Source organism: Atta colombica, unplaced genomic scaffold (genome assembly GCF_001594045.1).
Source record: "Atta colombica isolate Treedump-2 unplaced genomic scaffold, Acol1.0 scaffold125, whole genome shotgun sequence".
NCBI lineage: Eukaryota > Metazoa > Arthropoda > Insecta > Hymenoptera > Formicidae > Atta > Atta colombica.
Window position 1 is genome coordinate 2,513,987 of NW_017259212.1, and position 16,547 is coordinate 2,530,533.

General features: G+C 35.5%; 1 protein-coding gene across 1 annotated transcript in view; it reads right to left on the reverse strand.

Moving 5' to 3' along the window:
• Positions 1-12,601, reverse strand: part of LOC108694777 (ES1 protein homolog, mitochondrial-like) — a 14,145-nt gene extending 1,544 nt beyond the window's left edge. The window contains exons 1-3 of the mRNA XM_018204435.1: positions 12,597-12,601; positions 11,431-11,561; positions 725-777 (exon numbers count right to left, since the gene is read on the reverse strand). Coding sequence (XP_018059924.1) covers positions 725-777; positions 11,431-11,561; positions 12,597-12,601 — 189 coding nt within the window. The remainder of the gene's footprint in view (positions 1-724; positions 778-11,430; positions 11,562-12,596) is intronic.
• Positions 12,602-16,547: the final 3,946 nt, after the last annotated feature.

Below are 16,547 nucleotides of genomic sequence, written 5' to 3' on the forward strand. Positions count from 1 at the left end.
TTTCGCTCATGCAGGCTAAACGAGCGCTGCTAAAAAATACATCACAACATATTTCTTACATTCACGTTATAAAGATGTATTATCATTACAAAGATTTAATAGCTCGGGATTAACGACTACCGGTACATTTTCTTGCGATGATTTTTTTAACAGAAAAAAATTTAATCGTTTTCCGCACCGATGAAACGTTGCGTCATACTACGAAAGTATGGAATACCAACATCACTTTTAACTCATATGCAGAATTATACAAGGAAAATGTTTTTAATAGTTCTGACATAGTTATAAATCCCAAGTGAGCAACTGTATTTTAAACTTATTTAAATTGGGTATTAAACGGGAATTACAACAATTATTACCTAATACCAAATATTTTATTCTCTGATGTTAAATAATTTTATAAAATGAAATAACATTATGTATATTTGAAATCAGTTTTCAACAAAAGTATAATTTGTGTCTTATAGATAACTTTCATAAAAACGGATTTATATATAAAATAAAGATTAACAGAATGTCGCACAAAATGCTTTAAACAAGTCAATTCAGTAAGTATTAAAATGCAAGATATTTAAATAAAAAAATTATACATGACTTATATATATAATAATAATAATGTAGCAAATATTTATGCATAAATTACATTCATAATTTTGAGCAAATATTTTTATTTTACTCTACATAAAGTACCTAAAAAAAGCAGATTATTATGTATAATACTTACTACGGCTACGGTTACAGGTTCACAGTTGCTACGTCGTTTCAATTTATTTTGTCCTGAAATTTGTGACGTATGAAGGTTATTGCAAAAGGCATACATAAAAACGGATGTCTCTCGTCGAAAGAGGGACATTTGTAATCGCAACATTTTTTCTACATAAAAGAAGAAAATAAAAAATTTTTAATTTTATTAATTAAACACTATTTAAAAATTAACGTTTTTTTTCACACGAAGCATATGCAATTTCGATAAATAATTTTTCTAAAAATATCTATTGCGATTTGAGATTGCGATTGTAATTTGTTTCCAACAATTTTTTCTATAGAAAAAAATTTTCCATGGTGGAAGGAAATTAAGTATGTTTTTGCGCATACATTTCTAATAATCAGTGAAAACATGATACCATATACCGTTATGTTGCCGTCATTTATGAATTAAGGAATTATATCTTATTATTTTATTTATTTTTGTTTTTTATTTTTAATTATATTTATTTACAATATATAATATAATTAATTTAATATAATTAATTCCGCATTTTTTTTTATGTACGCAAAATGATACGAAATTTGTCTCGAAAACAAGCGTTCCTGAGATTTTTCTCCCATGAAATCTTCTTTATTAACCGTGTTTCGGTGAACGTGTAGTTCTAGCTATTTTCATGAGAGTGCAGGCTTATTCGGATCTGTGCCATCAATATCTAGCAGAGGAAATTTTTCACTCGGCCGGTACGATGTAATGTTGCATTAACTACTGTCGGTTTGCCTCAATTAAATATATTTAAGCTTTTATAACAAGAAAGAAGAACAATAATATAAATTATAATAATATAAAATAAAACTAATATAAAATAACACCAAAGAAAAATTAAGAAAGAATACATAGCATATCTCTCACGCTTAAATAAATATCGACAGGGTAGGCTGAATTTACTTTATGGCTCGTATAATCTTTATTGTGCTCTAGGAGCAATTTTCGCACAGACTATGAATATAAAACGCATCACGGGGTAGGTAGTAAGATTTAACAACGCCACGAGGCAAAGAATGGCTATGCGTGATAATAAATCTCGTTGGCTCATTGAAATATAAAATAGTTTGTATATCTAACAAAAATCGATTTCTATTAGCATATACAAAGTGATTTTTATATCATGCATAGAAAAAGAATTATTTATTATTTACACGTTTTATTTATATAAATTAATAATTTGTAACTTATATAATTTGTACTCCGTATTAATTTAATTTTATAAACTTTTATATGCGCGTATTGCAGTGTGCGTATTGCACATCATTTATCAGTATTAGTTTAGGAGAATTTATATGTAAACATGTGATAGTAAAAAATATATTTCAACTATTGATAAAATCATAAATAAAAAAATAATCAAATAAAATGTAAAATATATAATAAACAAAATAACAATAAGATTGCAAAAACTAAGATAATTATTTTAAATCAAATTTTTCTCTCATACATATAAGGATACTGCGAATAACTTTCTATACAAGATTTGAAATCAAAACGCATTGCAAAACCGATAAAAGAATCTTAAATCATATCTGATTGCTTGTACTATGTTGGAATCGACAATAACGCTTATCACATCGCTCGTACGTCATACAACGCCACTTTATTATAATTATCAGTGCGAGATGAGCATACCCCGGAGCGTTGTTTCACCGCGACATCATTTCGTCGATCCCCTTACCAGGCGTACGAAAGCTTACGCATAATCTTATGTAAATCCCAAGCCGCCCTTATGCTTGCACGTCTTTACATCGAGGAAGGAACGTCATACATGGATCGCTTCTAGGGTTACGCAGCGAAAGGGATGCGTAGACGATGGTTCAGGGGTGCTCGCACACGAGGCGAGGGCACGGGGCTTATATGAATGTTAAAATAAGTTTGAAATTGTCGCGGACAAGTTCGGCCCCGTGGGAGGTACCCGTCGAGTAATTTCACGGCGCCGGCGGTTTCGACCCTTCGGCAAGTTTGCAACCAGCCGCGGATTCGTAGAAACTTCTGCGACTCCACGGCGCGACTTCCGCCACCTTTGTCGATAGGTTGGCGATCATTTACTTTGACCCTGGGAAAAAGGCTGTTGTTTGTCGTTCTCTATAGAAATGTTGTAATTAAAAAAACTGTAATATACACGAAATTAATTCATATTTGTATGAAAAGTTGCTTATGAATTTTAAACTTGAAATAGAAAGACAGTAACAAATATAGTATTGTATAATAAAAAATTTATCTATATATAATAATATTTTATGTTTAGTGGTAAATATATAGTACTAAATTGTTTAGTTTCTTTTCGCAAGATAGAAAAGACAAGTCTCTAAGAGCAATTTCTTGACAAGCCGTTGATTTAACGAGCACTTGATAAAACGCTGAAAGAGACACGTGGATAGGAAAACTAATGAAGTTTCACAGACGAAGCATGATTGAGAGACAAAACCGCTAACGTTTTGACACACGAACTAAAGCCGTTTTACTGCATGACAGCTTCGTGAGATCCTCCTTGCCTTCTGTACGTGAGTCTCACTCAAGGAAGATACCTCCACGCGTCATCGTTCGCGAAAAGTTTAAATCACGAATTCGCGGGGAAACCAAATTCGTGGCGGCCCCCACGGCGCGCAGACGAGGAGATTCGGCGAGGGTCGTCAGAGAGTTCACCGAGCGGGAGTCTGATGGGTAAATGCGATGTGATGCGAGTAACTGAGTGGCTAATTGAATGAGGTGCCTCCCAGGAGCGCCGATCCGTCGCGTGTCACACGTCAGAATTTGCGCAGCGGGAACGCGAAATTACGACGATTGTCGGTCGTGTGCCAATTATCGTCGCGCAGTATGATTGCCAGTGCGGGAAATTATGCGACCGAATGATGCCGAATCCTGGCCGATACATATGCGTCTGCAAATCGAGCAGCTGCTAGGCAGCTCAATTCGCCAACAGCCGCGACATTTCTACCGATCATTAATAATCCATTAACGGTATTGGACGCTTCGATTTGCAGGAATGCCCGATAATGATATTGTGCGACAGGGGAAAAAAAGGAGATCGTTTGTCAATTTCCCGGATCATTGCTGATTGGTTTCTGAGCCGGGTTGCACGTCCATACTTCATGCGTATAAAACTCCAGAGACGGGAATGATGCGATGTTAAATACGGAAGTAATGATTCGGAGATTGTGAATTTTAAATTATTGAAAAAAAGGAACAGATTTGATTCATCTGTGGAACTCATTATTAATGTAACGTTAGATGAAGCTTTAGAACGTAGGTAATTTAATTTTAACTATATCGTTAGATATCATAGGAGCAATAGTAACTCAAGCCCTTAAGTTAAAAATAATATTTTGCTATTTTTAACTTCTATGTCCAAATTAATCCATAATTAATCCATTTTTGTGATTAATTTCAAAGTACATGGAACAACATTCATATTAATGTATGCATTTAGTAAATAATAAACTAATTTAAGTCAAATTTAACACATCTTTTCTTGAGTTAAAAACTCTCTCTCTCTCTCTCTCTCTCTCTCTCTCTCTCTCTCTCTCATTTCATTATTTTGTTAAATTAACATATTGAGTAGGAATTAATGACCTATAAAAATAACTCAAATTAGGTATAACTTGACATTAAATTTCTAAAATCGAAATGTAATACGTTTTAAAAATATTCATTTAGATATCTTATTTAGATATAAATAATTATTTAGATAAAAATAATCATTTAGATATCTTTTAGCATATCTAAATGCATATCTTTAAGGAAAGGAGCGTAGATTCTTACATATCATAACGCATAAGGCATAAGAAAATCAATCAATCAAAATCTTTTATTTTATGAAAAAGAAAAAAATTGAAGGACTTTGATTGCTTTATTTTTTTATGCATTATGCAAGATTTTATGCATAATTATTTCATCCTTAATATTTAATTAATAATAGCGATTTATGAAAGAAGCAATTATTTATCAATTTGTTTTTTTTTACGTTTTTATAAAACGATGGATCAGTGTCAGAAACAGTAAGCGGATGAAGGCTTACAGCATTGCGGATTGGTAAAAGAGGCTGTTTATGCATTCTTGGCGCGAAGGCAATCGCGGGGATGGCGGGTGTTGGATGCCGTGCGAGAATCAGACAAGAGAACAATTACGCGCCGTCAGTCCCGTGACCGGCAGGATACCATGAGGTGAATCAAAACTAGGTGTGTGCCATCACCTCTGGGCGAGGTCTATCTTCGCGTTCGGAGGCCACGTTCTGCGTCCCGAAGGAGAAAGATCGAATCTCGATCGGTAAGCGAGGTTGGCAGAATAGACGAGTGTCTGCAAAGAGCAATTTACGAGCGGCAAGTAAAAAAAATACAAAACATTAGAGAACAATCTCTGTGAAAAATAAGAAATGTTTCTTTTAAGAAAAACTAATAATGTATTTTTTATTCTTTATTAAAGAATAAAATCTAAACAATTTCTTTATATTTTTATTTCTATTTATTTTGTGTTATATGTAATAAATTACATAATATTTATTGTAATTAATTAAAAAAATAACAACATATTATTAAACAGCAAAACTTTTTTTTAGTCGTATATATACTTTCTGAAGTTTTAACAAATTTCTGAACAACCACTCGACGAATTATGAAAAATGAATAGTTGGTGATCCACGATTAATAACACGGAAAACCATTTATCATCGAATCCCAATGACAGGAGGATATAGGTGATAATTTATGATTATAGATTATTGCTAGCATGTTTCATGATATTTTTCATAAAATAATAATAAGGGGATTCTGTTAAATCTTTATGTATTGAAATATTTCGATCAAGTACATGCGTGAAATATTTATCCATAAAATCTAATCTGATAAATGAAAATTTGATACGTTACGATCGAACTTTTTTTATTAATGTCAGTATATTTATCATGTATATTTATCATTTGTTTGTTAAATTAACAATATTGTGCACATTAAAACTTTTCCTATTGAATCTGTTCCTTCTGTGAACCCTCCTATACGTATAATTACGCCAGCTGATAATTAATCGCACATGTCAGTTAGTGAGACGTTTGCCTTTGTATTCTCGCGACGAACGTGAAATAGGATACTGATTTTCCGGAGTAATCCGTTTAATAAATTACGAGATATTCACCGAATCTGTTGCAAACATATGTACGCAAGAATAGCGTCAAATCCTCTAGCAAAACGGCTGTTTCACGTTGCATACATCATTTGCGAATAACGAAATTTCAAAGGTCTACCTACGCGCGAATATCAAGAAAGTCAGAGTGCCATTAAAATCTCCGTAAAGTTCATCTCGCCAGAATAAATGAATAAGTAAGAGGTCTCGTTCGTGGCGGAACGAAGGGGTCGGTTGGTATAAAGCGGCAGCATAAAGCGGTTTACACCGACACTTCGGTATTAAGCCTGGCGCCCTTCGGAAAGAATATGCAGTTTAAATCTACTCGCGAAACGGTCTGGTGATGGTTGGGGAAAAATGGGCATTGGAGCATTTACATTTTATTAGAGAACAAACACACGATAAGATGAATCTTTTTGTTATTTCTTACAATTTCAATTTTTAAGAAGATTCTTTCCCTTTGTTCTAATATAACTCCTGACTTCTTTTCATCAATCTTTCCGGCAATTTTTATTTAATTAATGTTTATATTAACAAATAAATTTATAGAAATGAATTATTTTTAATGTTGCTTATAAAGCGGTCATTTTTGCTCAAAAATTTGACATGAAGATTATTCGATACTCGATTATGACTACCGATTATTTTGTTTGAAGAAACGCAGAAGGAAGAAGGAGTTCTCTTTGCAGAACACAAGCAGGCTAGTTTCGAGAATTCGAGACGAGTTTCGTCGTGAAAGAGTTTTATTGTATTTTTTTCATTAACAAGTCCGGCTCAGTCCCTAGAGGTCGGGAAAGTTGGCGGCGAGTTTTAGCGGGACTTTTGTTAATGTTCGGAATTAACGGAGTAAGGAGACTTTAAGTCATAAGGCCTCATGGGAACGCGGGGTTCGACGCGAACTTTCACGATTCTTTATTTCTTTATCAACTCCGACCCTCGCCTTCTACCTCGTGGAATGCTCGGTAGTGCGACCAAGCGTTTCCTTTTCCTACGAAAACGTACTCCATAATTACTTTGTTCGACACAATTCTCTTATTTTCATTTTCATACACTTTTTTATCGCCACTCTTGAATATGATGGACACGAAAGTCTTCTTGATTCTTACATAATAAAGCTGTATCACGTAGCATCTTTGCCATTCTGTTTGCACCAGTATGTCCGGATTTCTCTGTTTTCGAGGGTCTGTGAGGGATTCAGTAGGGGACGATTTGGCTCGACAGCCAGTTGATTAGTTACATGAGAGTGGATACCGCTATTCTGCCCTCACTTCTACCTGTGCGACGTTGCACGAGTACGTCCGCCTCGAACCTAAGCGTCGTCAATGGGATGCATATGTCAATCGCCATGCTAATGGTATGTCTAAACGTACACAACGCAATCATGTTACATTATGCGTGACGTTACGCGTGGTTTATGGAAACATGTTTAAGTTCAGTGCAAGGCATGCATCAAATAAACACGTTACATTTCGTACATTGAAAATGAAAGAAATGATTATACAGTATCAATCAAATTATTAATCATGTAACAATGCTAAATGAAGTATAAATTCTTTTCTTTCCAAATGTATGTATGTGTTAAAAATATTTCTTAATTATGATACATAAAAGAAGTTCGAAAAATTGCTACAATCAACGTTAAATATAAAAAGTCAAAGCTATCATAATCGTCTAAGTATTATTATATATAATTCGTTTTCTTGCATTTAAATCTCTAAAATAATATTGAGAGTTTAATTGAGAATAATATTCTAAATACATTTTTATTCCATTTTGCTTCTTTATAGATTTATTTAGTCTTAAAGTTAGAATATTCTTTTCTATCAATATTTGAACCATTTACGTTGACAAAAGTCATAAATCTAGAGAACCAATGTTATTTTTTCGCGCGTTTGCAAGCTGTGTGATGTACTGGACCTATTACGCAGCGCAGTCGTAATTTTTCGTGAAATAATGAAACGTTTCGTCTGCAACAAAAACAGCAGCAAACACAAAAATAAATTGGAAATAGTATTACAATTGACATAAATTTACAAAATTCACATTTCTTTACGTAAATAACAACTAATAATATTTGTTGTCGTATATATAGTATACATAAATTAAACAAGAAAATTTCGCACGAGTTTCGGTAATGAGGCGAAAATTGAGACAGCTTTATTAAGTTGAGGGAAGTTGCCCTGATGAAGTTACAATTACGGCCCCTTTGCCCACCACGGAAGTCACCCTCGTTGCTAATTTTATTTATTACGCAATTTAAAAATCGATGCTGCGATTCGAACCGATAAATGAGCAGAAGCAGAAAGAGTTTGCTGTATTGTTTCTCGGAAATTCTCCATTGAATTGTTAATTCTTTAAAATATATTTTAGCAAAAAGAGAGATAGGTAGTAATATTTTTATATAAATGTAAATCTTGTGTAACAAGTAAAACTTTTAGTATTCGTATTTAAAGTTTTGTATTAATTTCTCATGATCTCTCAATAATAAAATCATCGATTTTATCGAAAAATATTAACCTAATATTTGTAATCACCTTTTCACCACAATCCATTTTCATATTTATACATGATATCATGACGTAGTGAACTTTGCGTGAATGTTTCTGACGAGAAGCCTGATTCGGGATAACAAGTCGCTAACTACGAGGGCATAACAGCCGTACGCTAACTGAGTTAATTTAACCCGATTAACCAAAGACTAAGGGCTGACTTGGCTCGTGGGATGAATGCAGGGATAGTAAATAGGTGCGCTGTCAGCTTGCTCATTTTTCAGTAATTAACGATCAATTTATATGCAGGATATGTCTTGGAAATTTCACGATAACATTATGCCATTGTAGTATACTACTTCAGAAAAGTAATATTTTTAAATTTTAAAAACTTAAAAATCTTAGAAATGCAAAAGTGTAGAAACAAGAAGGGCGGAACTATTTAAACTCTATAATTTTTACAATTTCAAATAGAAAAAGAAAAATAATTCTATAATTTTTATTTACAAAATTTTGTTTAGTTTTTGTATATTTAAAAGAAGATTTATCTTGTAAATATAGAAAACTATTTTTATTATTTTTGTATTATAATGTAACAATAGAAAACTTAATTTTACTAAAACTATTCTATTTGAAGTATCACTTAGACACTGTCGCTGACCATTTGTCGTGATAAAGAGCGAAGATAGCGGAGAAGATTGGATCCTCGATTTAGTGAGCAGTTAGCAGGTAGTGCCGTCCCGGATTACAGAATTAGCTGAAAGATCAAGCGTCATCCGGTGCACGTTTTGGGAGTAGTGGATCCCCTCAAGCACTGCCAACCTCGTATATCCCTCCGAGGGATGTAGTCCAAGGTAGAAGACTTTACCGGGTACTTGCTTCGTAATTAGCCGGTTTCACTCTCAAAGGCTCGTGTCTCCCTTAAGAATTCCAACAAGCGTAAGCTACATTATTTCTCTATTAGCGCATGAATGCGCTCTGTCGAAACACTTACTATGCAAGTGTCATATGTTTCTTAGAGTTAACGTTTGTTCGAAACAAAATTGATCTTATGATTATTACATTAAAATCTCTATACTAAGGAATGCTTTATTTGACAGATTTTAAAGTTAGAAAAGTAGGGCACGTACTGTCAGATGTTTCCATACTACGTCCGGACAATAGCAATGCATGCGCGTACACGGAGGGATGCATCGATACATGGGCATGTACACATACATAGATACCAACCACTCTCCTCGTACGCAAGCATTCTACGTCAGGGTAATAAAACATTTCGCGTGCGAGGGTATAATTGTCGGGGTCGGGCCCGTGCGCGCGGTTTATACGAAGCTGGTGCGGCGCGGAATGGCAAGGGATGGCGAGGGGTGTGTAGTCTAGGTTTAGGGGCCCCGGGAGGGTACCGCGCCCCCTTTTTCATCCTGTAGTTATTTATCGCCCTGTTTCCTGGTCTCTCTCGCTCGCTCACTCGCGGCTCCATACACTCTTGGCTCGACCGATGGCGAAGGTGGTATTGTACATCCGTATCATCGGTGATAGAACGTGAACGTTGCGTTGCTACTGCCGTTGTTGTTGATTGTGATGGTGGTAGTTGCGGCAGTTTTGTGCACACCTTCGTCAAGTCGTTCACAACACCGAATCAAGAATTGGCCACTACACTCGCATCGCTTTGTGCTTCCTTGACCCTTCGTCCAGCTTGTCCTCGTCGTATCCGCCAACTTTTAATGCGAGTTCTAACGTAGTTTCGTGCCTCGACGAACCTTTCATTCGCTCGGTCGAACGACACCCTCAGACGATGTCTGTCATTCTTCGATAGTTTTTAGTGAAAAAATTATAATCTTATTTTAGAGTTCTAAAATATATCATATGAAAAGATGTATCTTTAAGTTGATATTTTATTTATAATATATCTATATCTTTAAGTTGATATTTTATTTATAGTATTAACGGGAAATATTTATATTTTGAAAATGAACTGGAAATTTACGGTTTCAAAATTTTAAACACGAGAATAAAAAAAATTTAATTTCTTTGCAGTTTATAAAAGCTTGAGGCGATCTCGTAGCTTTTTAAAACGCGCGGACAGAATGTTCCAGACAGGAAACTGACAGTACTTGCAATCGAGGGGAAAACACGTTCAGTAGTAATGCTCTATCGGGAGGGTTCGCTATTCCGGCTACGTAAGTGACACATTGACGGGAGCTGACCGCCGGGTGGCAGTTCTGACCGTCTCCCCAGGGTGGCTAGTTACCGCATGATTGGCCCTCCATTACCATATAACGTACATACGCGAACGTGCGCACGGTCCTCCGTAATATTCGTTCACTGACTTTGCTTCAATTATAGTTTCCAAATGTCATATCAAAGGAGAAAGTCTTCAGAAGTATATACGCGATATTTGAATTAATATTCAGTTATTCTATGTTCTTTATGTTGTGAGCATTTCTTAAAATCTTTGCAGAAAACAATGGTTTTATCGAAATTCCAATAACAAACTTGCTTTCGCAAATCACACGTGGCCTCAAATTTAATTACTACGAAATAAAGAATCACGGCATAATGCACAATCTAACAATATGCTGATGGAAGTGGCCATCAGATCTCCCCATGGATACGTTGTATTTCTCAACACGCGCATTTTAAAATTCGCTGGTGTGAGACTACAAGATGTAGGCACGAAGGACGTACCGAGGTTTTTGCAGCCTTATCTCTCGACCCTTGGTATAAGGGACGACGAGTCGACGAAGAGAACAACCCTACCACGGTTAGATGGATAGACATGATGCGAACGTACGTAGACATGTGAGGGTGCACTCGCTTAATTACACCGGAGGCCTCGTGGGATGCCGAGAGGTTGAAGCGACCTTATCCTCTCCCTCTCTCCTTCATCCTTTTGGTTCTACTCCAACTTCAGCTTCGTGTACATCCCTGCTTCTCACGCCTCGTCCATCTCTCTCTCTCTCTCTCTCTCTCTCTCTCTCTCTCTCTCTCTCTCTCTCTCTCTCCCCCCCTCTCTCTCCTTCTTTAACCATCCCTCTCTTACTCTTTCCTCACGTGACGTCTACTAACCTTCCCTCCAGACGTATCGCATCTCCACGCTGAGATTTCCAAACTGGCGCGTAGATAAGCTGGTGTTGCATCCCTCCTGGGGACTCGTGGCCGGTTGCAGTCGAATGCACTGTCTGCATCGTTGAGAAGCTCTGCAAACGAACCACAGCTCGTAATGGCGCACGAGTAATTCCCCGTATCCAACGCTATTCCGTGAGAAATTCAGAATTTGTTCGTGACGAAAAAACTTGTACAAGATATTTTTAGAAATCTTTCTCAACACGTAATGTTTGAAATCGGTCATATAAAAAAATCATATACTGTAAAATTAACAGAACGAATGATAAGAACTTATGTAAACGAAATGTGGCAAAAAAGATAATAATTAATTTACGCGGCTTCGAAGTTACAATATATATCGATATTATAAAACTAGACAATTATAGCTACTCCTCTGAACAATGGAATGACTGCGACTGATCAGTTTCATAACATCGATGTAAATCTTCGGCGTAAATCGAGCTGTAGTCAATAATAATACTTGTAACTCTCGTATAATTGATCATAAGTTTTCTGAGATATAAATGGATAAATTTATAAAAAAAAAGATTTTCCTAAGCATTAAACTGACAAGGAAATGTTTCGTTAATTTATTGTATATGTCATATATAAATGTCAAGTGTCTCATTTATATTTTGTGTCAACTCTTTATAGTTTCGCGCACTCTAATCTCTTTACGGCTATCATAGCGTGACATGGTCAATCCGTGGATACTACAATGCATTCATTTAATTAGTTAATTAATGATACTCTTTTAAAAACATCGCGACTTGCGAGTAAGTCGAAGCACACTCGGTTCAAGAGACATTCATCATTCCGACGCCTGTTAGTGGCGCGAAACGTTCTACCGCTGGTCTAATCTTGTGCTCATAAATAAGATAACAATTTTTCATCCCCTCCTGGAACTGTTACTTGCGGGGACGCGCCCACAAGGAAACGGAGGTGAACGAAGGGGGAGGACATAGGGCGCAGTAGGGAGAGAGAGCTGAGGCAGACAGAAAACGGAAAAGTTTGTAACCCTCGTTACTGGGTATCGAGTTCCAATTAGATGACGATCGCATTTCCAGTGGCAGAGTCAGAAGACGTTTTTGCGTGTACCTGAGACGAACGGTCGATTGCCGACTTACCTCATCCTCCCATGGGTAAATCAAATGGACACTAATTCACGGCGTTTGGGGGATTTCTCTGACTCCAAGATCATTATCTGTGCAAAAATCGCAATCGTCACAAGTGTTTTATGCTGAATTATCGTACTCGAATAGTATTCTGTCGATATAGCAACTGTGTTTTATTTCTAAATTATTTTGAATATAAAGTCGCATATAAATATGTTAAAATGTGACGCTGTCATAAAAATTTGAGAAACTTATGATGTTTCAAGAAATATAGATTTTACGAGCTATTATCAAACAATACCAGATTATATCCATGATTAATATGTTATTTCGTACAGTAATTACAGTAAAAAAAATTTCTTTTCTTTATAGATGTACTACTATATTATTTGTAAAAGTAAGTCATATACGTATATGTAAATATACGTATATGTAAAAAATATTGTAATTCAAAACTTTATGATTTAATATACAACATCGTATTGATAGAATAATGACACTAAATAAAAATTAGCATTAGAATTGCAATGTTCAAATTTCGGAAACTGATATAGTTTCAAGAAAACTATACAATTAAATACTTACAATTGAAAGAATAATATAGAAAAAAGTGAAGTAATGCATATTCACTGAATTGTTTCAATTCAGAATTTAAAAAATGTTCTACTCTGAAAAGTTATTAATAAATAATAAATACAATATAGAGCAAGTAAGGATCTTATATAAATTATAAATATAAATTTATATACAACAATCAAGAAATTACAAATTTAAAATTCTTATATATTAATCGATTATAACATGTTTCGGCCTTAAGATTAGGCCCTTTTCAGATATAAAAAAACGTAATGATGTTACTACATTAAATCACTATTGATATTTTTTTTATTTGAAAAGAGCTTAATCTTAAGACCGAAATATATCGATTAATATATAAGAACTTTAAATTTGTAATTTCTTGGTTGTTGTATATAAATTTATATGTTAGACTTTTATTTGCCCTATATTGTATTTAATGTTTATTGATATAAAGAATCATTAATTTTGAAAAGTTATTAATTTCGAGATGTTACTTTTCTATTAACATAGAATATATCTTGCTTTCTTGTATGCCACGTTTTGTTTGGCACTCGTGCACCTTCCACCAACTGTTTGGTACATGAAACGAGCGTAACTCGATACGGAATATCGAAGTCAACGTACCCTCTCGAGAGGTTTCAAAAGCCACGCTATGTACCTCCGTGACTCTGGAAGGAAGATACCAGAGGATGCTGAGAGGACCGTGGCGAAGTAGAGGGAAAGGCAGTGGAGAAGCGTGCTGTGAAGGTGGAGGATGCACTCCAATGGGTCCCGCGACAAAGAGCAAGATCAGTGTGACTCTCAGCTTTCCCTTGGGCTGTGAACAAGGTTCTCACATGTGGTTCTCACCTTGCTTTGGCGAACGTCATGGTTGCAACTTCAAAACGAGGTTAATCATTGAGGAAGATCCAAGCAGACATATGTAGACTTTCTTCATCGTATAGTTAGTAGAATTAAGTATCATAGAGAATTTTTGACAGATGATATAATAATATCTGATAGTTTCAATACTATACATGCACATTTATTGCAGATTTATAATATATGCACATTTAAAAGCAGAATTTTTCCTGTATGCAGTGTTTTATAAGTATTTAAAATAAAATATGCACAAGTGAAAAAATTTAAGAACTTTTCTCTATTACGAATATCTATTACTAATATCAATTAAATAATTAGACATTAAAAAACATGATTACATATTTAAAATACTAAAAAATTATTTACATAAAATAATATATTTATATATTTATTAACAATAATTCATTTAACGCGGAATAAAACAATTTCTCATATTTTTAGTTATTTATTATAAATACTAAATTTATTAATTATATTCTCTCGCTTTTATGTATATATTTGCATTTCAGTTAATAAAATGTTATAAGAAAGTAATATAATTCCGTTAAATATTAGCTCAACTCTTTCATTACAAGTAAGCAAGTTTGTTTTTTGGATGTACCACGAGTCAGTCAAATCTTGATGAACCAGGCATGCAATGAGATTTATTTATCCATTTCATACACGGGCAGAGACAGTATACGATCTGGTATTGACAGTCACTGGGGGTTCGAATAAGTGGTGCTCTCCGTGGCTGACTTCGGCCGACGGGGGTGCGACTGAGGAGAGTTTACGTCGACAGCGCACGGTAAACCCCCGGAATTGTGGCTCCCCTTGCGCCTCCAGAGACCCCGGACCGGGGTATTGAAAATTACATCTTACTCTACCGTAAGCCACCCACCACCGCCCACCCTTCGCGAATCAGCCCTTCCCACGTTACCTGTGAGCATTGCCGCGATGCGTTTATAATCGGCTACAATCGTTTCTCGATGCATCGAAGTCCAATACAGTGTACCCACCTTCTCCATATCGATGCTGCTATTCTCGATTGTTTCCGGAATGCTTTCTGCAATGCATACTCCATCGGAAGTGCATTATGTACCAAATAATTTAAACAATCTACCAGACTGATGGAAATTGCAATTTATTTTGTTTTTATCACTACTGAATTTGTTATATCTTTATTTTAACATCGCATTTCACAGAGTAAAGTTATCTCAATACCGGAAACTTTAGTGAATAAAGCTCTTTTGATCATTTTACTGTTGTGATGTTGATAAAATAGACACATAAAATAGACGCATTCGGCGCCTTCGGAGAGTCTTGCGGTTACGAAGAAGTCCGGAAACTCGCAAAAACATGAGAATGTTATATAATTTAAACGCGAATGCGAAATGCTCCCGAAGCATTCAAGGGCGCCGAGGCAACACCATAGGGGATTCAAGTGAAAAAGAGTATGCCCTATCCCCCGCGACATCGAATCCCAGCATACATGCATAATAACCGCAGTATTTTCGTGACGCGAAGTTCAAGAAGCAGTGTACTCATGCGAGCACATCAAAGGTAGGTGCACGCGTTGCAGGGATGGCAGAAAAGCAGAGGTAGCTACGGTCCGAGCTACAGATATATAAGAAATGTACGAAGATGTAGTCATAGATAGAGAAGAGGCAAGAGTAGTGCGAACGGAAGTGTCGGTGCGCACGAGAAAATATTGAAAGGCGAATGGGCGAGAATGTCGTTTTGAGGACACGTCAGAAAGATAGCGGCGTTAGGAGCATATAGCGGAGGGATCGGCCGCGAGTCTCGTGGAAATATCGAGACGAGGGAAAAGTATAAACATTTAGACAAGTTTAAACTTGGAACTTTCTTTCCTCGGGCCGCGACGAAGAGAGCTCGCGGGCGAGCTGACGTCCCCGAGACTTCAATATTTGTTAAACTCACCGTTTCACCCCTCCCTAACGCTCTTCCACCTTTCGATACCGCCACTCCCTCGCAAGCTTGTCCTCTATTCGTGTGCCACGAGGCAACCCCTCTTTTATAACGCATAAACTCCAGGATATAGGGACATATACGTGTGACATATAGATTTTATATACGATTACCTCCAAATGCACCGCCGCTTCTCATCCGATCCAATAAACCTAAGTGATTTTGCGATCGTATTTTCGTGGTTTCATTTCGATTGTGCGCGGCTATGAAGTTCTAGTATTTACCAGATCCTTATTCGTTAAAAGAGAAATGTTTACTCTTTTATCAAATTTAAAGGCTTTTTCATCTTCTTCTTGACTACAATTATTTTTTTAATTTTGATAAGTATTAATAATTTAATAATAATTATACAAATTCAAATTACAAGTTTTTTTTACATCTTATTGAAGATAAACCTTTAATTTTATAATCTTTATTTAGATGTACGCACGAATATTCTCTTTTTATATAGTAAAAAAGAAATATTAATCAAATTAAGCAAATTATTATTAATATTCTGTATGTAATCTTTGAACCGCCCCAAAGTCTAGCTTAATAATTATATATATATATATA